The sequence below is a fragment of the Arctopsyche grandis genome, chromosome 8, assembly GCF_051622035.1.
Source record: "Arctopsyche grandis isolate Sample6627 chromosome 8, ASM5162203v2, whole genome shotgun sequence".
Taxonomy (NCBI): Eukaryota; Metazoa; Arthropoda; class Insecta; order Trichoptera; family Hydropsychidae; genus Arctopsyche; species Arctopsyche grandis.
Genome location: NC_135362.1, coordinates 10,997,736 through 11,023,062, shown reverse-complemented (window position 1 = coordinate 11,023,062; position 25,327 = coordinate 10,997,736). Strand labels below are relative to the sequence as shown.

The 25,327-nt window shown below is 34.7% G+C and overlaps 1 protein-coding gene across 5 annotated transcripts in view; it reads right to left on the bottom strand.

Annotated features, from left to right (window-relative positions):
- Positions 1-25,327, bottom strand: part of Mrtf (Myocardin-related transcription factor) — a 75,038-nt gene that overhangs the window by 12,229 nt on the left and 37,482 nt on the right. For 4 of the 5 annotated variants that reach the window (XM_077437305.1, XM_077437307.1, XM_077437303.1 and 1 more), the window contains one exon: positions 7,821-8,114. In XM_077437305.1, coding sequence (XP_077293431.1) covers positions 7,821-7,965 — 145 coding nt within the window. In that variant the 5' untranslated portion in view covers positions 7,966-8,114. Of the gene's footprint in view, positions 1-7,820; positions 8,115-15,775; positions 16,120-25,327 lie in introns of those variants that run through there. The other variant, XM_077437306.1, reaches the window with a different exon arrangement.

Here is a 25,327-nt window from a genome sequence, read left to right as displayed (position 1 = left end):
TAGAATGTAATATAAAATTTTAAATGCTTATATTTTCATTTGACATGCCAAAAACGATGCAAAACTCAAAGAAACAAGACGCAGAAGTAATTGAACTATTTTTTATTTTATCCAAATGAAAAGTGGAATAAAAAAGAGACTTAAATAGAAAAAAGTTGTGGAGTTTTTACATAATCGTGAATATTGGCCTTCGATTTGTAGGAAAATTTTGATATATTAGTGTGTATTATAATAAAAAATACACTTTTTAGTCAATGTATTAAAAAATTGTCGCTAACTTTTACTTGTGATTACTTGTTTTCCACAAAAAGTATCGCACTAGGATAATACTGCATCTAGTATGTAATACAACGGTTCTTAATATATGGATCGCAAAGTACTTTGTAAATATGTTCAGAGCAATATGTTTTAGATAAATATAATACGGTATGGTACCAACAAATGTACAACATTTCAATGTCTTCAAATTTACTTGCATAATGAATGAAGATTTTTTCATAAACGACTCAGGTATTTTAACTCCTGCTATAACAAAAACCAAAATATGCACCCTACCTAAAATAGCATCAAGATTTATTGATTTGACGATTAAGATTTAATGTCAACAATACATACAAACAATGCATAAATTATCCTATAAAAATTGATTTAATTGTTCTATGTATGTATCTTTTGGATCAACAAACCAAATTATTAACCTTAATTTGGGTCGCGGCTTAAAATATTCAAGAAACACTGATCTAGCAGATATAGTAAAAAATGAGACTATGAGACTTTTCTCAACCAAGTTTCTCTTACAATGTTGGGGTCCAATTTATATTATACAAATATAAATAGTCGAACTCATTTATAACAAAATTGGCGTGGAAATTATGGATACTGCCAGAAATGCTTCACATTTGTAGAGCAATTCTTATAAGGAACGCACATTTAATAGGGGTATTTTTTAAATTAATTTTTTTTTCAGATCCACTTAATTGGAATATGCTTCCACAACCTTTCCCACTCGTGTTGTTGAGCAAACATTCATGTCAATCGTCGAGTCAAGCAAAGCATATCGCAGCTGCAGTACGGTGAGTCGTCTCGAGGAGCAACGAACGCGTGCGAACCTGTGCCAAATATCGATCCGCATAATTTCGCGTTTGCCTCTAATAAGTGACGGACGAATTAATCTTGCTACGACGGCGAAGACGCACCGTTTTGACACTCCAATGAAATAAAGTCGAAAATTACTCATCGATAAAACAAAACTCACTGTCAAATGTAAACGGAAAGAGATTTATAATAGGTCAAAATTCCCATACGACGTATCCGCAGTTTTTCGACATAAATTCGTGTGAACTAGAAAATACAAGTTATTCAGGCCACAGAGCTGAAGAATGATCGGCCGCGTCGTGAGAACTTTATACAAAAAAAAATTATAAGAAATTCGGAAAAAAACAATGAAGTAAGAATAAAATGCGCCAGGTACATAAGACGAGTACGTATTACATGATTGATATGCTTTGTATGAGCGGGAAAAGTGCATAATCGGCAAAGGTAAGCAGATATTAATTCAATCAGAAGCAACCATTTTAGTACGGGAAACAGCAAAATGTTTGGGATATGGGATTTTTAAAATTTTTAATGGAAGTAATAAAAAACAAAAATCTCTTCGATACTTTTGATTTCTCATTTGACGTTAGGTTACAATTGAAATGAAGTGAATGAAATCACTTGTTGCCATTTTTAAATTAAAATTGACCGTTTGACAGATATTTTGAATTGAAAACTTCTTTACGCAATATATGGGTAACTGAACTTATGTGACTTAAACATTGCACTTCTTCCCGAATCATATGCGTTAAAAACACTGGGTAACAAAAAAAAAGCTATCGGAGCGGACATATTTACTAAGTTTGATCCACTAAATTTGAATACGACAATGATTTTTGTTAGTTTTTGGCTTTTGCAGACTCAAAATCTAGTATTGTTGTGCCAAAATAAACTATTGGAATCAATAGTCAGTTGTTTTATCTATTGATTGCGATTTTATTGCTTTAAAAACACGTATAATTATTTGTCTAGCGAAGTCAAAAATATTCTTATTAGCCAGAAATTTTTTCCGTAATATTATGAGCTTATTTTGCTTATTTTTCACTTAACGACGTTTATAAGGATTGGTTTTAATCTCAATTTTTTTTATTTAAACGTACCTACTAATGGTATTGTCTCCTCTCCGGTAAGTAAAAAACGTGATTTTTTTTTGCTCAATATAATCTGCAAAAAACCCTCTCCTTGAGAATTACCTTAAAACCTAACATATATATGTAGATTTTGCATACGTAAGTTTGTACTGTACTGTATATACTGTAAAATAAAATGTTGACAAAAATTTTCCAAAATAGTTTGATTTATCGATAGTTCGAAAAACAACGACAAAATTTTCCAAGTATCACACCGTCTAATACGAAACTAATATATTATTCTGATATAATGTAACATATGACAGTTATAAATTTACGCGTGAACGTTAACGAAGAGATGAACGAGTTCATACATAAAGTTGAACGTTCTCCAGATAAAAATACGATAAATTTCAAAATAGACTGCGTATGACAAAAAAATAACATAAAAACACTTTGTGATTAAAACAAATCACATTCAAATGCACTCACTGGATTCGTAAAAATGTTCGTAATCGGCACGATATCACTTATCGGTTAAATGTCACGGTTGCGGTGAAATTGTGAATGTCGTCGGACTCACGCGGCACATGACTGTTTACAGAATTGTCCTGGAGGTGTCCTGGAGAAGAGGACCGCATCAGGACACGCGGTTTTCAATAGTGTCGAACACATGTCGACAAACTTGTTGGCGATATTGACATTCAAAGAGCGAAGTAGCGGTAGCGGTTCGTCGCGCGTGCCGCGGAAGTCGCGAACAACGTCGGAAGTTCGTTGCGGGTCATTTGGCACATCTTACGAAAACTAATCGATGGACACAACGGTCAAACCTAGACCCATTGGCTAAAAATAGAAATGCAATGCAAGAAAAATGTCAATAGAATAAATTTTGACAGGAAGTTTCGTTAAAAAAGTTGTACGAAGTGCAGTAGATAAGTAGGCTAGGAATTTTTTATGTTGTATTTGTCAAAAATTTTATCTGCCTGGCAATAGTTTGGAACGACTTCTTGTGGTTGGTGGCAAAAGACCGACAAATCTAATATTTTGTTTGCCGTAGTATTTTATCAGATACCAGTAAATGCCCCGCCAGCAGATACAATGCAATGGGTCGGGTGATCTTGAATTCGTCACCGTCTTTCAAAAACTTTAAAAATATAACTAAATAAAGAATCGGATTATAATTATAATATTTCTTTAAAACGAACTTTAAGATTTTTTGTTCAATAAAGATCAATAAAGAGGCCCAAGGTTTAAGCCTTGCGGGACTCCAGAATTAATTGTAAAGCGGTCAAAGGAAAAATAGCCATAGCTAACGTATTGCCGGCGGGATTGCAATTAACTAGTAAAACCCAAAATTAATAAGTTTGGCTAAGACGATATCGTAGTAGACTTTATCGAACGAAAGGTAGAGACCCTTCGAGAGACATCTGCAGACAAGACTTTCAAATTAAAGTAATAGGATGACAGCATTGACAAGATTTGTTACTGTGTGCATATTTAATAACTAAAGGTTCGTTGATAATTTATAATCTTATTATATAGGTACACTAGCTGAAACCGGCATGCGTTGCAATACCACAATAATGCATGCAATTCTCGTTCCCGTTCCCGTTCCCATTTGTCGGAAAAACGCAGGTGGCGAACACATTTGAGATTATTCAATTGTTTGTTTATTTTACCCTAACAACGCAGGTGGCGACGCGAAAACATTTGAAATTATTGCGTTGCAATGCCACTCATTCCCGTTTTTCCCGTTTTTGGGCGATTTTTTTACAGAAGCCATCGCGGACATGCACACAATAACTCATGTAAGTTTCATCGCAATCGGTTGAATAGTATAGGAACGCATACGTGACAGACAGGTAGACAGACAAACATTGATCTATATATTTATAAACTAATCGGCATGGAAATCATAATACGACAGCTGTAAATTTGATTTATTTGTACTCATTAGTAGTGTATGAATCTGAAATGTATTCATCCACCATGTCCTTTTACAATTATAATATATTTTATAAGTTAACTTAAATTTAGATACGAGATAGTGAAAGAATTACGCAGCAGTAATGCTAAATGCATCGCAATTGTTACGAACCGTGACGAGAATATACATAATTTTGCAACAGATGAATGGACTATTAAAAACATCACCGAGTGCGATTTGTATTCGAAACAACATAACTGCAATAAAAGCTTGCGTTAGAAATATTAAATAGTCAAAATACAACAATAAATTTTAAGCCGGTGATAAATCTTCATAATGTAGATAGAATTTATTTTGGAAAACGCGCTTGTTTGGTTGCGGTTTACGAGTGTAAAATTAACCATTTTAATGCCGATAAACTAGTCCAGATACGAAAATACAATAGAAATAGAATGTAACAAGCAGAAGAGTTCATCTGCAGGCTTGTTGACAGATAGTTGGAGCAAGATGAAAAAAAAACCTTCCCCAAAAACGTAGAATTTATGGGCGATAAAGGTTTAGAAATCAAATCAAAATTTACAAACATGAAAAGTAAACACGTGAAAATATCAGTTCTTTCACAATCCCAATAGAGGCGAGGTCGTGCAGTAAGGATTTCATCATATCATCAACATCATCATCATCATCATCCGTAAACACTCCAGAATCGCGGTGGAGTGACCACGAACGGTGAGTAAACATTAGCCAAAATCCACATAAAATGAATAATTCGAATGCGGTGTTTTTTGATGTGATACATTTGGTTACTATATCAACTATGTACTTCTGATTCTTTAGCTTTTTTTAGATTGGAAAAATAGTTTCGGGTACCATCGATTACCATATGATTGCCAAACCGAAACACATACGGATGAAATGAAACTACGTTTCCAATTTTACAAATCGAATTCCCAAAGTTTGAGCATGAATCACTCCAACACCATGCTCTCTTCTCGACAACACTTCCTCGTTACCTAGCATCCATCTGAATTTTGCATTTCATAACATTCCGGGGGGAGGGGGGGAGGTTGCGAGATCTTTGTTTACGATGTCCACGTGGCTGGGTGAGCGTCAGGGTGAACGACACGCATCCGATCAGCTGTCGGACGAAAATAAGTTGGCGTCGCGGTGCGTCCGTGTCGGCGTCGACGCCGCCTGACCCAATATCCAACATTGACACAACACCAAAGCCCTTCAACACTTCAATAACTGTGCTAAGTACACCCTTAACTCAACAGACACCAGAAAAAACGTCGGCCATCTCAAAAACATCACTACACCCAAACAAATTCACACCTATAGACCGTTCATCTGTTGCACAATCGACCAATCAGGGGGTAGAAGATACGACCCAAAACGGATTTCAGTCCAAATTCGTACCGAAAGTCAAATCTCCGATCGGTTCGTTCCTTGCCAAAAAGGTTAGGCGACGCTTATATCATCGCGACTGTTTTGTCTCGTCCAAAGTGCAAATGATCCGTTGCATCCATCAACGCAGATGATGTTTACAAAGCAATTGTTAATTACTGCTCTCGGGACAACGGGGTAAAATTCTTGGCTCCCGGTTTGAAGTTGAGCGTATTATGTCATCGCGTCTGCTGAGGGCAATTGGAGACGAAATATAATACAATATTTATGTACATTTCGCGCACGGAATTTGTTTCATGCGAACCATTTCAAAAGCGACGATGTACTGAACGAATTTAAATCAGACTACAATAATTATAGATCGGGGTGATAATACGGGCTAAGAGTCATATCCTAGATAAAGAAAGAGCAAAATGTGGTTTTAAGGATAACGTAACTAAGGCGGAAATTTAAATTTTATTTGTAATAAAAAATTGAAAGCATTGTTAATTGAATGATGAGTTGTAAGCTGCGTGCATATCTGAAGAATACTTCATATACACATCTATTTAAAATAATGCGAACATTTTGTATCGATGATTCAACTCTTGAGTTATCGATGGTATTGAGAGTGCGTGATGCAATTGAACTTGCATTTAAGTTGCACTTAAATGAGATTGCACAAGGATGGTTGTATTTGCGATTAGAGGGCTTGCTCTGGAACGAATCAATATCCAGAACAGAGACTACATATAATACATATTTGTATGAACGTACTGACAATATTTTGAGACTACTCGGGATGAATTTGTGGATCGTCAAAAATTATTACTATACATTTACATACAGGGCCGGCTCAAAGGTGCAACAGACTAGGCAAGTGCCTAGGGGCGCCATAGCCAAGGGTCATTGGTACAAATGGTGACTTGGATTTTCATTTTAATCAAATATGCTGAAACGTTACGTCAAACCGCTTAAACAAATAGCTAATCTAATAGTAAACATTCATTTGTTTTTTTTTTACTTTATTTGAATCGAAAAAAAAATTTAACGATATAATGTCGTCGGCATAGAAACTTTGATTTGTTTGATGCCGTCATGTCTACGAAACAAACAAACATACAAAGTCTAAAGTATTTTTATATTCTATTACATTGTAAAAATTTTAAATTCAAAATAAAATGGAAAGAAAGATAGTTTTCACATTAAATGTATTTTTTAAAATATGTTCCACAATAACATCTTCCTTTTACAAATTTTATTTTATTAATTTTTATTAATATTATATACGTGGTTTTACCCGGCTTCGCTCGGTATTTGTAATATAAACCGCTTAAATATGACTAATCTAATAGTGAACATTTTATTAAATTTATGTGAATATTAATTTTTTTTATTAAATTGAATGTCACGAACAAACAAACATATATACTAAGTATCTTTCGAAATTATATGTATACCAGAATCCGGCGGCCCCCCCGGCGCCCCTCGGGACTTCTCCCCCGGGAACTTCATCCCAGGGCCCCGTTCGCCCCAGGGCCTTCGAGTGTTGTTTACGAATTCCCAACCAATGATACATATATTATTATTTATTTTTATTTTACATATATACCAGGAAGGCCTAACAGGTAAATCCCAATGCGCCTTCCTGGCCAATTACAAATACAAATGCAGCATTTTTTTTTAATTATAAGTCGTTGAATTGCGAGACACTGAAAAAACTCGCAAATTAACGAGACATCTATGAATTGTACATAAATTTTTATTGTACATCCATCAAATTTCAAATAGTGGTGACATAGTAGGTAGGAAGGATTTTTAGCCAATTTTTTTTCCGGGAACCGTTTCAACAATGAAATCAGAGAAAATTGGCAAACTCTAATAGGAAACGATCAACCTGGAGTCACAAATCCAGGTCTGACCAACAGCATACTCTGAAAAATTCATTTTCATACAGGGATAGAACCCGGCACCTTCTTGACGGTAAGCAGAAGCTTAACGTCCGAGCTATGCTGCTGGCTACATATATATATATATACATACATATATACAAAGTCTCTTTCGAAATTATATATTACATTGAAAATAAAACGTGCATATTTTGAATGAAATTTATATTGTTTAATTTTTTTTTCTAAATATGTATATTTTTCTTTAACTTGAAATTTTATAAAATGTATTTATTGTTGTAAAAAAATAAGGGGGGAGGCAGACGCTGAAAACCAATCTGCCTACGGACGCCATATACCTTCAGACCGGCCTGGCTACATACTATGCCAAAAAAGCTTATGGTGCGAATGTTTGGATTGGGTGGTAGTAGCAATAAATTGTAAGTGACTCACATTCTTTATTTTTGTCCATGGCTTGTTGCAGAGGACTAGCGTCCACCACGGCTTTAGGGGGTGATATACGTGCTGGTCGCTGATGGGGTGGAGGCGGTGGCGGGGGCGCCGGCGGAACTGACTGCTGCCCCGCACCGCCCGCCATCGCCGGCTGCTGCGGCTGCTGCTGCTGCTGCTGCCCCTGTTGCTGTGTTTGCTGCTGAGGCTTGAACCACTCCGGATAGATGGCGCTCAGCGTATCCACCAGGTCCTGGTCTAGCGTCACGCGCCAAGAACCGCAGTTGTGACTTGATTCTGCAAACAAAAACGAAAAAAAGTTCTTCATATGTCTTTATCAATTAACACTTGCAAGTTTGTTTTTGGCAGTAAAAAAAAAAACAGCAAATAAATATACAATTTACATGCATGAACTTTCACCTATAATACATATGTATATTATTTGGTTTTAACAAAAAATAATCAACCTATATGAGTAATAATTTGATCGGTGTAACTTTATGACTTTTGGTGAGTATGGTAGACACAGGACGAAAACACACGAAGTGAAATGTGGTACATGTTTGTTTTTAGATACTTTCAAACATGCAAAAAAAACGCAGCACCCCTAGCCAGTATTCATGGTACACAGTCCCAAAAATCACAAAATTGAGTGTTTTCGGTGACATTTTATCCTTGCTTGATGTGATGGTTAACGGTGAATCCCATATTTGAAGAAATATAGAAGAAACTTATCGGTTGCATATGGATATGCATACACGTGCGACCTCCCAAACATATTCATTCTGCACGTGCATAGCGGTAAGACAAGAACACATGACGTCCCATACCACTCAGTGTGTTTTCGCCCTTAAGGTGATGACTAAAGGCCGGATTACCGAGGTGCCGTCATGAAAAAAACGGACCCAGAGGGTGCTGTGTATTGTTCATTGCATTGTTAAAGGTTCGCCGAACGCTTTTTTTTTTGCTCTAGCTTTGTAAATAGAACTAAACCGCCCCGATTCCTAGAAAAAGCATTGTGACTAACCGGTGTCTAGTGATGACCAGAGATCGGTGAACAAGTTTCTTTTGCCCACAAGAAATGGTTCATTATTGTCAATTAGTATTGTCCTACAGAGCAACAGAGCAAAAAAAAGGTTGACAATAGTGAACCACTTTTTGTGGGTAAAATAAACTTGTCCACCGAACTCTGGTGATGACCTGACTTCGGAGCTTCAGTACGCTAAATGGTCCACTATTGTAAATTTCTATTGTTAACCTTGTTTTTTGCTCTCTAGAGAACAAAGATGACCTAAATTTCATAAGTTTATGAGTTTAAGTTTTAATTGTTGCACCTTATTAATGTTTGTCTCTTACTTTAATGGGTATTATAAGGATTAAACTCATTAATTTGCTTTGCTTCTACCATCGAAATAATCAGCGAGTCTTTGAACTTCGTCGAGTCCAAGGATTTTGTTCTCCCACGCTATCTCTAGGTATGAATTTATGTTGCTTTTATAATAAAAATCGAATTAGCACTGCTCATTTATCAACGATAATATAATTAAACGACAATTATAAATTTAAATATAATGATACAGTTGTTAAATATTCAAATACTATATTTGCAGATATAAATCAAAATTACTACCCTAACTTCGGATGTGCAAATTTTCAATAAAAATAACAAACACAAACCGATCTAGTACGCCAATAACAAACCGATCGTAATATTCCGAAAACAAACAAATGCACAATAACATAATCGCGAATTCGCCGATCGAACTGAAATCGAAAACGTGAACGGACTCAACTTTACTATCGCGTTTTTGTAAATCCCCGTACAGACGATTGATTAATGATTGTCAATAAAATCGTGCCCTATCTGCTATACACACTTTTATATCTACATATAAATATTACACTCGCCTTATTTTAAAATCATTGAATAAAATAATACGTTCGATAGATTGCTATGAATCAAGTGATGTACATAGTAGATGAGTTTAATTTATGATGTAACATGAACATATATTATATATACATGAAATTCTTGTATATTCTGGCTAATTATTAATATATTAGAATAATTACATGCAAATTTTCAGCAAAATATTACCGACGACAGTAAATTAATTCAATTGTGATTGAATATTACATACTAGATTGTAAAGCAAAGAAAATGTTACGGAAAAATTAATTGCATTCCATAATTTAGCCAGAAATATATTCGTTGAATCATTACGCAGTATTACAGACTGTGACTACTTACTGTAATAGCATGTGAATGTCTATTCATACACAGCACAGCAATGCACGGAAAAGTCTACTTCTATTCATACTATACAGCAGTTTCGACACGTTCAGACTTGTATTGGCCGAATGCAAGGCAAAATCCAGTTGCATATACATTATATCGTTAGTACGAGTGCACTCGCTACTATAACGTCACGTCATGCGTGAATATTTCCAAAGAAAACCGGTTCTGTTCGATACGTTCCAGTGACATGTACTGCTGTATAATATGAATGGATTTTGTCGGCCACTATTGTAACGTCTACGCCAAGTACACATTACGGAACATACGAATGTATCAATATTTATAATGTACCAAAGAATACTTTTCGTACTGCTGCTAACATGCGGTTGCGGTCTGTGCTGTGCTAATATGAATACACCTTAGTACGTAAATACACGCGATAGATTCAAGTCTGTAATTATATGCGTCACAATACAAACTATGTACATTATGCGATTTAAAAAAGACATTTATTTACAAGTTCGACTTAGCGATTTGATATGTCACACGTCAGAAGGTGTCACAGCAGTATCGATAGCAACCGGTCGTCGCGATGACCGTTCGTCAAGAAACATTATACGCATAGACAATGTTAACCAGTTGTTGATTAATCATGTGCGCATGTTATTGATGTGTTCCGCGAATTTGCTAAATTGTATTCGAATGCATTTAAATATCGACCAGTGGTAAAATGTGTAGTAATTTAGAACGCCCACACGGTATGACAAATTCGATAGTGCTGGTTCTGGTATCTGCGAGTTTCTGTATATTAAATGTATGTAATACATATTTCGCGGCCCGTATAATTTATACACAGCCTATAATTTACCACAATTTAATTATAAAAAATGCATATAAATCATAATGAGTAGGTGCACATGAAAGCACTTTATGTTTATTTAGGAAAATTTATCGTCCGTATCGAACGAAAGACACGCCCTTTCGGAAGTGTGTTAGAAACCCTTCACCAAACAGCAACTCGCGCTAAGGTGGGTTGTAAATATTTAACGCTTTGAAAACTGCCCAATCCAGTACAACGTCGATTGGGATTTTTACTATCAATTCTGGTCCATAATGCTAAGCTGAAATCAAGTTTTAGCAGAATTAGATAAGAACCTGAACACTTAATGAAGAATTTTTATGATTATTACACACATCATCATACGTTACTTTGTGACTCATACATTTGATTACATTCTCATTCAATAAGTCTCCTACGCATAAAATATAATCAAATGATTTTTAAGCATGAAACATGACAGATTTATAGCTGATTGAAATTTTTCACAAGTATGAAATTCAAATTGATTGAACTTTCTTGATACTACAGTAATTTATATTGTTAAATTTATTTATTTGTTAAAAATGTAGAAGAAACGCAACATAGCCGATGGGCCCAAGGGGTTTGTTAATACATACATAAAGTTATACAAGAATACAAATAAGATAGAAAAATTAATTACAAAGTAAGCTGAAAATTAATAAAAAGAAACCTTAATAGAGGAAAATAAAATAAACAATTAAAAAAAGAAAGGAAGTACTAAAGATAAACCGAAAAAAGCAAGAACTACAAAAACCCATTTATTTTAAGGAAATCATCAAGATTATTTTTAAAAAGGTTTAAATGACAAGAGGTTACTAATTCATTAGAAAGACTATTCCAAGTTATTTGAAAAGAAGGATTCTCTAATTATTTTTAAGTAAATATCTTTTTGGAGTCTGAGAGTATGACCTCTCAGGTGAGTGTTATATGAAAGCTTGCAATAAAAAAAATGTGATTTTTATATATATATATTGTTAAACGTAAGGAGGTTTATCATAGGATAATTGTAATGGTTATTTATAATTGTATAGACTCCAATTAGATGACCTCTCATTCTTCTCATCGCCAAAGTTCAAAGATTTATTATTTTTAATATCATATTATATGTATGAAGGTTATTTAAGTTTGGAAGGTATTTTTGTAATTCTTCTTTAGAACTTTTTTAAACATGCAAAATGTAAACGTACAGCAAATGCTTTAAAACATGAAGTGAATGAGAGCTGAATATCTAACACATAGTAACCTTCGACAGTACGGTGTATGGATCAGGCTTTAGAGCGTTGCTCAGTATAAATCGATCAAAACCTTCTCCTTTGATTAGACCCAGAATGTGTTATTTTGTTCCGTATGACATCAACAACTAAGTAAAATAAACATTTGCAGCATTACAAGTTAAATAAAAGAAACAGTTCTGTATTTTGTAACACGTGAATAAAATTTGTTTGAAAATCACAACACACAGAAGCAACAAGTGACAAAATTAAAATTTCAAACACGTTGAAAAAAGCTTGCAATAAAAAAAATGTGATTTTTGTCGTATTTGAGAGCAACAAGCAACAAGGTGACAACGACTGATTGATTGTTTGTGTATACACGCTACTGTCACCAACAATCAACTTGTTGCAGTGACAGCTGTACCTGCTGCCTTTGTTGAGCTAAATTCAACAATGTTGCTTACAAGTTACCATTTAAAATAAACACAACATCAAATCACTTACAATCAGCATATCATTCAATCACCGCAGCAGCAACGCTCACAACATAAATACACCACACCACAGCCTCACACGTCTCGACACGAACTGGAAAGGGCTAAAAGGTGCAAAGGCGTCGATCCACTATTCTACAATACGAATTTAAAGTCGCTATCGACACACCCGCAATTTATATTATATATATTTATATATTTATTCCTCGATCCGCCTACGACTTGCGAACCGCGTTCGTAAATAAGACGCGCGCGTACGAAAGATCTGCCCACACATTCGTGTTTGTCTCTCTCTGGAAACGTCCGTCCAGCAGCCGATGGAGAGCTTCTGCAAGTGTGGCGCGCGCCTCCGTCATAATTCGATCGGTGAACATATGTAAATATATATATATATATATATATATATATATATATATATATATATATATATATATGTCGTATGAAATATGCAAGAGAGAGCCCACACGTAGTCGACGATCGACCATTGATTATATTGCGCGTTACGTTTTCGTATCGACCTTCAATTTAAAATTGAAATTATCATACGCTTACGATAACGTCATCCGTGTTTTGAAATCGCAAGAAAAAACCATCGGTGAAAATAAACCGGTGAATTTGTATTATATTTTTCGATTAATTGATACGTTCGCAATAGATACACTTCGCGAAAACCGTACGTTAACGGTATTAAAATATAAATATGTATGAAAGTTGTTTTTTTTCACAACTTTTATAAATATTTTGTGTTTCGAATGTAAAAGAACATTCAACTTATGGCTGCCTCTGTATTGTGAGCAATTTATAAGAATGCACATCAAAAAAAGAAATAAAAGCTTGCCAATCTAAACAAGACCAGACCTTAATGATAGCAAACATTCTGAGAAACAGTTTTAGCATTATAGTTTTTCGTCGAAAATAAGTCTAAATTGAATTTGATTGAAGTAAATAAATAGCGTATGATATTGTATGCCTGACAGTATTAAAATAGGTAATGAACCAGTAGACGTATGTATATGTATGTAGTTATTATCTATATTTATTTAAAACAAAACTATTAACATGTCTGAAAGTAAATAAGCGGAGATAAAGAGATGGATCAAATTAGAATGGATTGCATTTGGGCGAATTAATACTGTTTTTTTTTAATAAAAAAAAAATACAATTTTGTATGAAGAAGAAAATTTTTGATCAGTGGATCCGAAATTTGAGCATTGAATGCCAAAATGTTACATGCAGCCAAATGCAGTTGAAGATATGTACATATATGGAATGAATGATTAGTATAACAAGGAGAAACAGGAACTAATACAAGGGTAAAAGCTACATACATATGACAAGAATAGCTTACAAAATGAGCGAAGAGGTTGAAATGGTAATGGGCAGGTCATGTAATTAGAAGAACATACGAAAGGTGGATGAAAGAAGTGCTCAAAGAAAATGAGCGGATGAGGAAACAAGATCAGCGGACGAAGTCAGAAAAATGCTTTGGGATTTGATATGTATGTACAATAGTGTTGCTGTGCTGATGGAGAGTGTTGAAGAGGTCTCCATCCAGCAGTGCATGGTAAATAGTTGTAAATTATGATGATGATATTAAAAATAAAAATATGTGCGTGAGAATTTTGAATTGCCTCATGCGTTTCATCACAATTATATGTGTAGTACAAACTATTATGCGTTCATTGAAGCTGAACTGAATTTGTAGTAGAAGGTGTGGTACTTTTTTGATACGCGTTCTCTGTCAGTACACAAAAGATAGTAAATAGAGCGTACAATGATGAGAAACTCTTAGAATTGATATACAATAGAATAAAAGAGTAATGTGATTAATTGTGCGTTTAAAAGTAAACGTTGAATTATTGCGGTGCGGAAAATTATACACATGTTGACGAGCGCTGCGCTTTATTGCGATCGAAAACAAAAAAATAACACCTAGGCGATTGCAATAAAATAATTTTTTGTATATTATTATATGTATACAATGCAAATTTGAAAGTGAATATCGAAACTACGGAGTTGCTTATTCAATTAAAAGTTTTAAAAGCATAATTTTTATTATCAAGCTGTCACTTTTTTCATTGTTTTGACACTCAAAATGAAAAAAAGACACTTTTCAAATCAAACAATTTGATGATGCAAACATGTAAGTATTGTTTACTACATACATTTTACTCATCAGTTTAATATGCATAAATACATATATTTAAACGTTAAATTATTGAAATATACGACGCAAAAGTATAATGGAAAATATAAATCCGAAGCTAAGAAGCATAAATCAACCATTTTAATAAACAATGCTATTAAAATCTGCTCTAATAGAGGCTCAATGAATCAAAGTAAATGAATTTTACGACTTTTCAAATTAGTTGTTAACAAAAATAAATGTAATTTTGGAAATTACTTTCAATGTCTACAGCTTTTTGATTGACTTCCAAAAACATATCGAAACAAAATGGCAGTTATTTTTTACGCAAACAACAACATTTCACTGTCAACGATATATGATATTATTGTCATTATGTTGAAAATTGGAATTATAATTGGACGCCTTCACATTCATGATTCTATATATAATATTATAATTATTATTTTTTTTTATTTATACCACCAGGAAGGCCTAGCAGGTAACCCCAATGCGCCTTCCTGGCCAGAAACATTGTACATTTGAAGTATTAATAGTATTATACCTATACAAAGTACATAAATACAAATCAATTAATATGCACAGAGACATCTATGTTCAAATTTGTAAATTTGCAACATTCAACAAAAATCGAGATGGCTGAAAAATCGAGAAAATGGGCAAGGTTGCCAATTTGCTGGAACCGTTTCAATGAAAATCATATAAATTGGCAAACTGTGATAGGAAACGATCGGCCTGGAATCACAAATCCAAGGTCTGGCCAGCAGAAACCAATGGGATTTAAACCCGTGACCACTCTGTTCAAAGCATTATATGCTAACCACTAGTCTTTTCCTGCTGGTTAAATAATAACTAATGTAGCCAAAATAATTATACTTTTAATTGTTGTGGACTGTGACTATTTTTAAGTGAAGCTAAATAAAAGCGAATTTCGGCGTAGAACTATATTATTAACATTATTCGTAACAAAAAACCGTGTAAGTCGTAACAGATTGACACACACCTCTGGAAATGTCGGCAAACAGGCAACAGGTGGTACATACGGACGATCACAACAAACGAGAGGAGCAACAGCGCCGCCTGGTGCGAGCGGACTCCGCCGAAAATCTCGGGCAGAGCCGGGTTGTTTGTTCTCGCGGAAGTGGGCAACCCTTTGCATGCGGCGTCACCGGACGCATTTCGTACCCGAACGATGATTACGTCAGCGCGAGAACCTGCTGGCGCGCACGTGGGCCGAGACGACGCCCACGTGACTGAAGAACGCTTTACCTGCCGACGCGCTGTACCGCGAGAACTTGCCGCACGCGACTGCGCTCACCTGAGACCACTCGCTGGCCTGTTGTCTGTATCCATCATTCGGTGTCAATATGCACCGCTAACCGCTAATTCGCGACCAGAACCGGTTTCGGCCGATTCGTTTCTTAATGCAGCAGACAACCCCCCCCGCATCGACAATAACAACACTGCACCGAACAGGTAAGTATGTATATTGAAAACATATGTATATATTCAAAATCGACGTGTATTTTAATAATTTCAGTTCGTTCATGGTATGTGGGCCAAGTAAAAATGCAGAGCATTCGAATTTTTTTTAAATGCTTTATTGTGCAAAATTTTTATTTTCCATATATTCCAGTGTCATGGCCAGAGATAGGCGCGAAAATGCGCTGAAACGGGATCCTATTGTCAATTTCTAGTCTTAAGGTCTGACCGCACTATTGCGTCTGCGACACGAACGGCAGCGTGCGGCCAAATATTGTTTGTATGAAATTGTATGAGATATAACACAATACGTCGCGTCACGCGTAGTGTTATATGACTAGTCACCGGAGCCTGAGGGGGCCGTGTATTTTTCAAAGGTTGTAAATGCATTGTTAAAGGTTTGCCGAACAATGGATAGCACTGTGACTATCCTACCTCTAGTTATATATCATACAATTTCATACAAACAATATTTGGCCGCACGCTGCCGTTCGTATCGCAGACGCATAGTGCGGTCAGAGCTTAACCTTTGTTTTGCTTTCTAGAGAGCAAAAAAAAGGTTAACAATAGAAATTGACAAAAAAAAAAACATTTATTTCGAACTGGCGCATCCTAACGCCGCTCACTGGTCATGACTAAAGGACGGATAGGAAGCGTGCTTTTTCCATCAGGAATCAGGGCGTTTTGGGTCTATTTACAAAGCTAGAGTGCAAAAAAAAGGTTCTTCGTAAAATTGAATAACAATGAACAGCACGCTTCCGGTCCTACCTCTAGTCATGACAAGAATCCGGACCCCGAGCGCGCCGTTTATTGTTCAATTGTTGTAAATGCTTTGTTAAAGGTTCGCCGAACCTTTTTTTCGCACTCTAGCTTTGTAAATAGAGCCAAACCGCCCCGATTCCTGGATAAAGCACGCTTTCTATCCTCGCTTTGAGTGCTGACGTCTATTCTGTTGAAAGCCCATCACGCTGAAAATTTCGCCAATATTTCCAACTAGAATTATTTTGAAATCCAATAGAAAGCAGGTATAAAATTGTAGCTCCAAACAAACCCTAGATCACTACCCTAGATAACTACCGCCGAGGATTTCGAGTTTTGAAAAGGTGTGTTTAGACTATCTATTATATCTTGCAACAATATATAATGAACAAAATAATGTATTTTACATATTATAAAATAATATATAATTTAGTCTGATCCGTTGAACCGTTTAGAAGAAAATTGTATCCAGAAACTTCAAAAAAAGAGGACACCTATAAGGGGAGGTACCATTAGCGGTCAACTTAAAAATTTGAAAAGAATTTACATCGTATCGATTAGCATTTCAGAAACCGATACCAAGTTTCAGTTCGATAGGACTAACGGTGTTCAAAAAATGCTCAATTTTAACGGTTCAATTTTGTTGGAACCATAATTACAATTAAGTTAGATAAATTAGCAAACTCTAACAAGAAATTGAATAAATTTTTAGATTCCGGCCGGAATTTGAACCCACGACCTCTACTGGTAAATAGTCGCTTAACCAGTGAACTAAGATGTGGCTATATGTATATGTATGTATGTATTATGTTCACAATGCACCTTAAATCTATTTAACACGATATTTTTCTTGTTAGTATTTGTAGTCTTATCTAATTCAAACTTTAGTATTCAAGACATAATAGGAAAAAAGCTCATAAAACCTATTTATTATAAATGTTCATAGGACATTTTATACATACATACTTTTATATAACTCTTGGTTTTGCACAAACCATCATCATGACTTCAAAATATAATATAACCCTCAGTTCTGTCAATCCTCAAATCTTGAAAGTTCATTGTCCTTAAACAAACCTACTCTGAGGGCGTGAACCCGCAAGATGTCGACATATGTAGTTGAGATTGCTTGAAAAAATGTACATACATATGTATGTATATATGTACTAACATTTTTGATTTTAGAATCTACTTTAGCATCTATGACACATCTGTATGTACACAGAAAAAAAACTAAAATATCATCGGAAAACCTTTTGTAAAATACGTCAGTAAAGTAAAACGATATTTACAAAATGAGCGAAAATCATAATTCTCAGAAAGATTTAGTCAGAACACCGTATATACCAAAATTTATGAGACTCAAAAAAACAATCGATGAGTGAAGCGTGATGAAACTAATTCAAAATTGACTTATCTTACTAGCAAAGACCACACTCGGGTACATTTTTATTTAAGAATAAATGACACAATTTATGTATGTATGTATGTATATAAAATATATCTATACGTTCAAAAACGAGACGTTATTAAGTTAGGAAATGAGATCAGACCATGGGCGATACCTAATTGAATGCTTCCGGTAGGTATATACATATGTACTATATATTGAAAAGCTTCCTTTGAAATGCTTTCGATCGAATCAAATGGGAAAATCTAATCAAAGAGAGCTACACCCTCCATCGAACGAAAACATCTAGAAATAGACTACGAAAAAAATCATACTAAACAAATACATATGTACATACGTCTGTATTAAATGCAAAAAGCACTAGGAGAGTAGTTGGAAACAAATTTCAAACCCACGACAAAAGCATGCAAGGTCAGTATTAAAAATACCTAACGGAACCATTTCACTGCATATATGCGAAAATGCGTGATCGATTCCTTAACGACGAGCCAAGTATGCCATTCGAAAATAGTTCAGTCTAACCTGTCCGAACTCATGTACATTCGTCTGTCTACTCGGTTCAATTACCGAAAGCAACATAATACAATCCTGCTTTGATTTAGTACCAAGTCTAAAAATACACACGATGGAAAATTATTAAAATGCGAAACAATTAAAGAAGAGCTGTAGAGCGCGACTGCACCATATGAACGTTAAAAAGCTAATGACTGGTCAAAAAACTAACGTTGTTTTCCTTGCATCAGAGCAATTATGTACATCTTACTCGGCGATTAATATAATAATAATGCAACAAATCGCATCGGGTTTATCAAACGATTATTGAGAGATTGAATCGTCAAAATATGTCAAATTACGTGCAACGAGACGTTTTATTCGACTTCCGGACGATGTTGGCGTCTGAAACTAATTTAAAAACGTGTATACGGAGGGGAGGGGGGGGGGTTCTAGAATAGAATGAAAAACGCAAATGCGCGGTTAAAAAATAACATAAATTCAAGATTTGGCATGAAAACTGCATAACTTACAATACGGTCAGTATGCGTTAGTTATGCCAAGGATTTGAAAAAAAAATTAAGTGCTGAAAGACAGGTGTTTTTTGTAATATTTCAATTAAAAGTATGGGCTGGTGTTGTGTGCATTTTAATTTCAATTATATTACAGTTGGTTTAGATATAATTGAGTATTGTTTGATATCTAATGCAGTGGTTCATAACTACTCCTACCAAAATGAGATTTTTTGACGTAGAATTCTGTCTATTTGTGTGGGTACATATGGATAGCCAAGATTCTCATATTTATCATAAAATAGTTGAATGGAGCAAGAATCTCATTTTTGTGCTCATCAAGTGCTCATTTTTTCTCATTTTTACTAAATATATTTTTAAATGAAATTAATTTATTTGTGTATGAAATTCACACACATGCACAATGAATGTACTTAATTTTTATTTATACCTATTTCATTACCAACAATTCAATAAATTGGGTTATATGTATATCATATAACCCAATGGTTATATGTCAGTATTTAGTGACTATTTTAAATTTCTTTAATTATTTTATATTTTGAAAATCACTTATTTTAATTACTAACAATTTTATACTTTGGCAAGAAAAGTCGTTCTTACTATAAACTCTTTCAAGTTGAAGTCGGAGTCGGTTAATTTTGAAGCGACTTTACAGCCCTATTTATAATAATAATCAGAAGTCGGACCGGTGACTTACAGTGAGTTCGCATTATTGTCTTAAAGACATGCAAAAGTATGAATTATATACTTCATACACATACATGTGTATGAATTCCCATAAATGAAACTGTTTTTTGTACAAAAAAAAGCAATGTACAAAAAATAATGAAAACAATGAATCTTTGTAAAACAACGACTCTTGTATATACATATGTACTTTCATTTGCAAAAAAAATCTTAAGTTATTGGTGAGTAGTTCTGCTTTTAAATACAGCTGGCGAATACACTTCAGTCCCGTTAATTATAATATAAAATAATATATGTCTACTAAACGAATGATTTGACGGTGATAAAATAATTTATTAACTCAAATTTTCCAAAAAGTCATCAAAAACATTAATAATATTTTCGTAATTTATTGCAGATTGAACCCCAAATATCACGAACCTTAAATTTCTACCTCGGCATTCGAAAATTAATACATAAACAATGTACTTATTTTAAATTACTTGCCTCGTAACAAGCCGAAGGAGAGTGAACGCACGTGTGCATCATAGCGAGACGCATGTATTTGCATGCGATTGCAGACATCCATCTCACGTACGAGGTAAAATAGTTTCATGTATGTCTTTTAAATATAAGCATTTATTTTAGACATGGGAAAGCAAGCAGTCCGATCGAGGTCAAGTTCACAGTTGCAAATTTCGCGTTTCCGCACATATGTACGAACGCGTGGTCAGCACCGTGCGGGTTAAAAATAAAAATATTAGGAAAAAAATAGAAACGTCCCACTACTACTGGGTGGAATCATACGACTGCCGACTGCACGGGCGAATTTTAAATTCCCATATTTTATGCGAAAATCACACGTATTTATAGATACTTACATACTTTTTGTAAGCGCCCAGTCTAATTTTTTTTCAGGCGAAAAACACGCTTATGTAATGCAACGAATCGGTGATTTTAAACGCATACAAAATCACAACATGAACGTATAGCGAGATTTGCGCACTCAATAGGACCATTCCACTTTGAAATGATGTCATGTAATATAAAACATAAATAATAAAATTAAGATGTATTATAGAAAGATATAAGGAAAATTGTCCACTAGAAATAAGGTGCCATATGATATTAATAATATTAAGTTTAAATGAGATGAGAATGAAACAATTAACTGTAATAACTGTTCAACTGTTATGCCTGTGAGTTCCGTAGGGGCGAAAGAAAGGCGCGTTCGGCTAGCTAGCTGTCGTGGAATCATCAGATTTGTAAGCTAGATCTGATGATTGCAATTTAATTTTAAATGAGTTCATTTTAATAAATAAATTATTCTGGCTTAATTCCGGAGACATTTTCTTACTATAATAAAAGTTGGTTCAGTGATTATTCCGCAAAAAGCGATCTCGCGCACATCACCTTAAATCTCGATCACGGAACATCTGGCACCCAAAAACTCCATGAATCGAAAGCAACGCACGCTAAATATTGTACTTACAAGAACTCGAGTGCCAGATATTCCGTATTCGCGTATTTTTGTGGCAACGATTGTCGTGCAATTTGCGCAATAATCCGTTTACAATAAAAGCTAACCCTCGTATGTCGGAAAATATCAAAGTGATCGGAAGAGTGGAAGTGGCGGTTTTCGGACGAATAAGGCGTTTTCACCTAACTAACCAAGTTAAATACACAAGCTTGTAAAAAAAGAAAGACATGTCCTCCTTTTATAATTAAAACATAACTGACTTAAAATTGTTGTGATTTTTAAACCTTTTCTGAAAATGATTGTACAATTTTTGTATTTCTGCTTATAATGCAAAACTTGATATCATTTTTCGATGTATAGTGAGTAACGGAATAGACTAAAAGTGGAATTAGTGAAGGAACTAATAGTCATACAATACAATTTTAAGGATGCTATGTGCTGGGATTTTTATGAAAAGAAAATAATCAGCTCTGAAAGGTATGTCTATATAATAAGTTCTATCATTATTATTTGAATTTTTTTATTTTGTAAATTCAAATGTTAATTTTTTTATTTCTGATTTCAGAAGAGATAGTCATATTTTTTACATTTTATGCAACTGGTAACTTTGTGCAGAAACAGTTAAGCGCCACAATATGTCACAACAACAAAAAAATCATTAAAGTTTGTCGAGACGATTGAATATATATATACGGCGACGTAATGGACAATGTCAGTTGATTGAAGTAGTGTTGCGATGACTTGTGCAAGACACGTTAAAAGAAAGAAGAAACAGAGACACGAGGCTGACGGCTCTTCCCTGTTCGTCAATGTCGCATTATTTCTGGCGCGCCGTCGGAAAAACTGGGTTATGGCAAACGAATAATACGTATTCCGGTTGGAGAAAAAAATTCGTACCAGTTTGATCTTTGACACGTACCTATTCATAGAAAACTTTTGGAAAATGGCTCGCGGAGTTAATGCCGCACGGCAAACGTCGTGACCTACTGTGGCACAGTTTCCACAATTTTCAACACCACACCCCCTTAGTTACGTATATATGCGTGTATATTGATTAGGTCGTTCACGGGCATGACTGAATATCTGACTACTGTTAGATGAATCGAACAACGTCATCGATCAACGGCAAATCGGCAATCAACGTGTCTGTCCGTCGCATCGAGCCATATATCAATCGATACGTCCGTCAGTCCAGTTAACCAGTGACACCAGTCAGTTACAAAATTGGTAAATTTAAATAAATTGGAATACGGTCTGTCCAGGTAAAAAACAATACGCAGCCTCAATAGATATATAAATTAATATAAAATAAATTACATTTACACGAACACTGTTTTCAGACAGTTTAAAGATAGCAGCGTTGCCATTGACTTGTAAACAGTCGTCGATGTTGTTTTGTTTTGTATCACAGTGCATTATTTTTGCAAAGATAAACTAACAATAAAAACGGCTTTTGTATTATTTATGCCTTAATTAGATAAAAGTTTCAAAATATCATCCATTTGATGATTCATAGTTTGTCGAATGTTAAGAAATATCTCAGTATATCAAAGATACATACATATGTATGTATGCAGTAAATCTACATACATATATAGACATACTCAAGTACGTATGTTAAGTTTAAAAAGTATCAGCAATAAAGTTTCAACACTTCGAAAGAAGTTTCTCATAAATATTGTAAGATACATAGTACTATACAAAGTGCATAACCAAAGTGCATAATGCATGTATGTAAGGATCTTCAGCAATATGTTGAAAATGTTTCTCTTGAAACGGACTTCACATTTATATATTATTATCTTAGTATGAAGATCCAAATTCAAAAATTATTTATTGACAACAAAAAAAACATATCATAATTTTAACAACAAAGTTAAATATGAATAAAATTTGGCATACTTTTCAATTGCTACGAAGTCAGGTCGCGTATTGTTTTGACGCCACGGCGCATTGTTTTAGCGCCGGCTTCCACAAACACGAATGACTTCATAAGAATACAAACACGTCGTTTTGAAGTAAATTCGCATACAATGAGCTGACACAGGTCGAGGTATAAAAACTATTTCGATTGTGGCAACAACTTGGCCATTATATTATTCGATAAGACGACTGCCAACCAATTATTTCGGGATAACGATTTGGAATGGTATCAAAATTACGGGATAAACGAAGAAAAAAAACGCCAGCTAAAACGAACGGCGATTACAGAATCGCCGGACAATATAACGAGCGATTGAATTGGCAGTTAAAACGGCTGACAAGCGTTAACACTAAAAGGACTTGACATATAACAAAATTGTCATTATTGACAAGGCAATATTACAAACGACCTGTATACCGAGCTATCTCGCCAACAATTAGCAGAGATCATTAAAAATGCAATCACGAATATCTCATCTAGCAATTTTGTAGTTCATTTCGAATGTGCGAGTATTAATCACATAAAACGGTCATTACCATCCATCGGTCATCAAGTATAAATGGTAATGCTCTTTTTATATACGAGCGTGTGCGATCATGTGAAAATATAGCTTTAACAAAAAACGCACTAAATTCGAGATGAATACCCGCACCAAGAACGCTCATACCGGAAATTCTTTCGAGGATTTGATTCGAACGAAAACGCTCTATAAATACTTTTGTCAAAACATTTCGCACGCGCGTGTATCATACGAAAGGGTTAACTTGCGTTCGGGCGAATGCCAAACTGACGTGCATTTGCATTTGCGTAAATAATGATCGATCCGTTTGCCTGTTTATACTAGTAAAACCCATTTCCGTAAACGAACGATGCCGAATTGACGAAATGAATTTGTATGCAGTTTAACGACCCTACTCCAAAAGTTTTCGCACAGATTGTGCAAATCAACGAGCGGCTAAAAACGTTTCCGACCACCTGGATAGAGGTGTGTTTGACGCATCAAACCTTGATCGAAATTCGGAACAAACGATCGACAAATCAGTGAGCACGCGAGCCAGCGTTTCTTAAAGTGCGAAGATAGCTCCAGGTGGTCCTAAATGCAGATGTGATTAAAAAAAGCCTCGATGAAGGTTAAAGACCCATAAGAGAGGATAAACCTTGAGAAAATTTAAATCGAAAATAGATGATGTCGTAAAATGTACATACACTAATTGGAATAGGACACTAACATATGTACTAGAAATAAAATTCCCACAAGATTCTCAAAACATTAGAAATGTTTAATGAAGTTATACTTAATTAAGGCATTGAATATACTTTGTATGAGAAAAAAAATCATAAATTTCTACTGCCATATTATAAACATGCGTGATTACAATCTTTGCTCTGGGCTTGCTACAAGGTGTTTAGAAGGTGAAAGGCCGATACACGAATATCTCAAATTTTTAAGGATATTTTTTTACAATCTCCTAACTGCACATTTCGAATGTGGGTCAAAATCCTTATAGGCAGCCTTGATGATACGAAATCCCAATTTTGCAAATATGATATAATAAATATGTACATGTGTAGTTAACACCATATGCATATTTTTTAGCCGCACAGTAGAACGAAAGAATAAAGTTAACACCCTAATAAAGTTTTATGATTATAGGCAATCTTGATTATTAGATAAACTTATTAACGTGCATAAAAATACTTGACACTTAACAACGGTAAAGAGAAGTAAACAATACATCTATTAATTGGAAAAAATGTAACAATAAAAATTAATTTATTTGAAATAGCTTCTTAAGAATACTCAA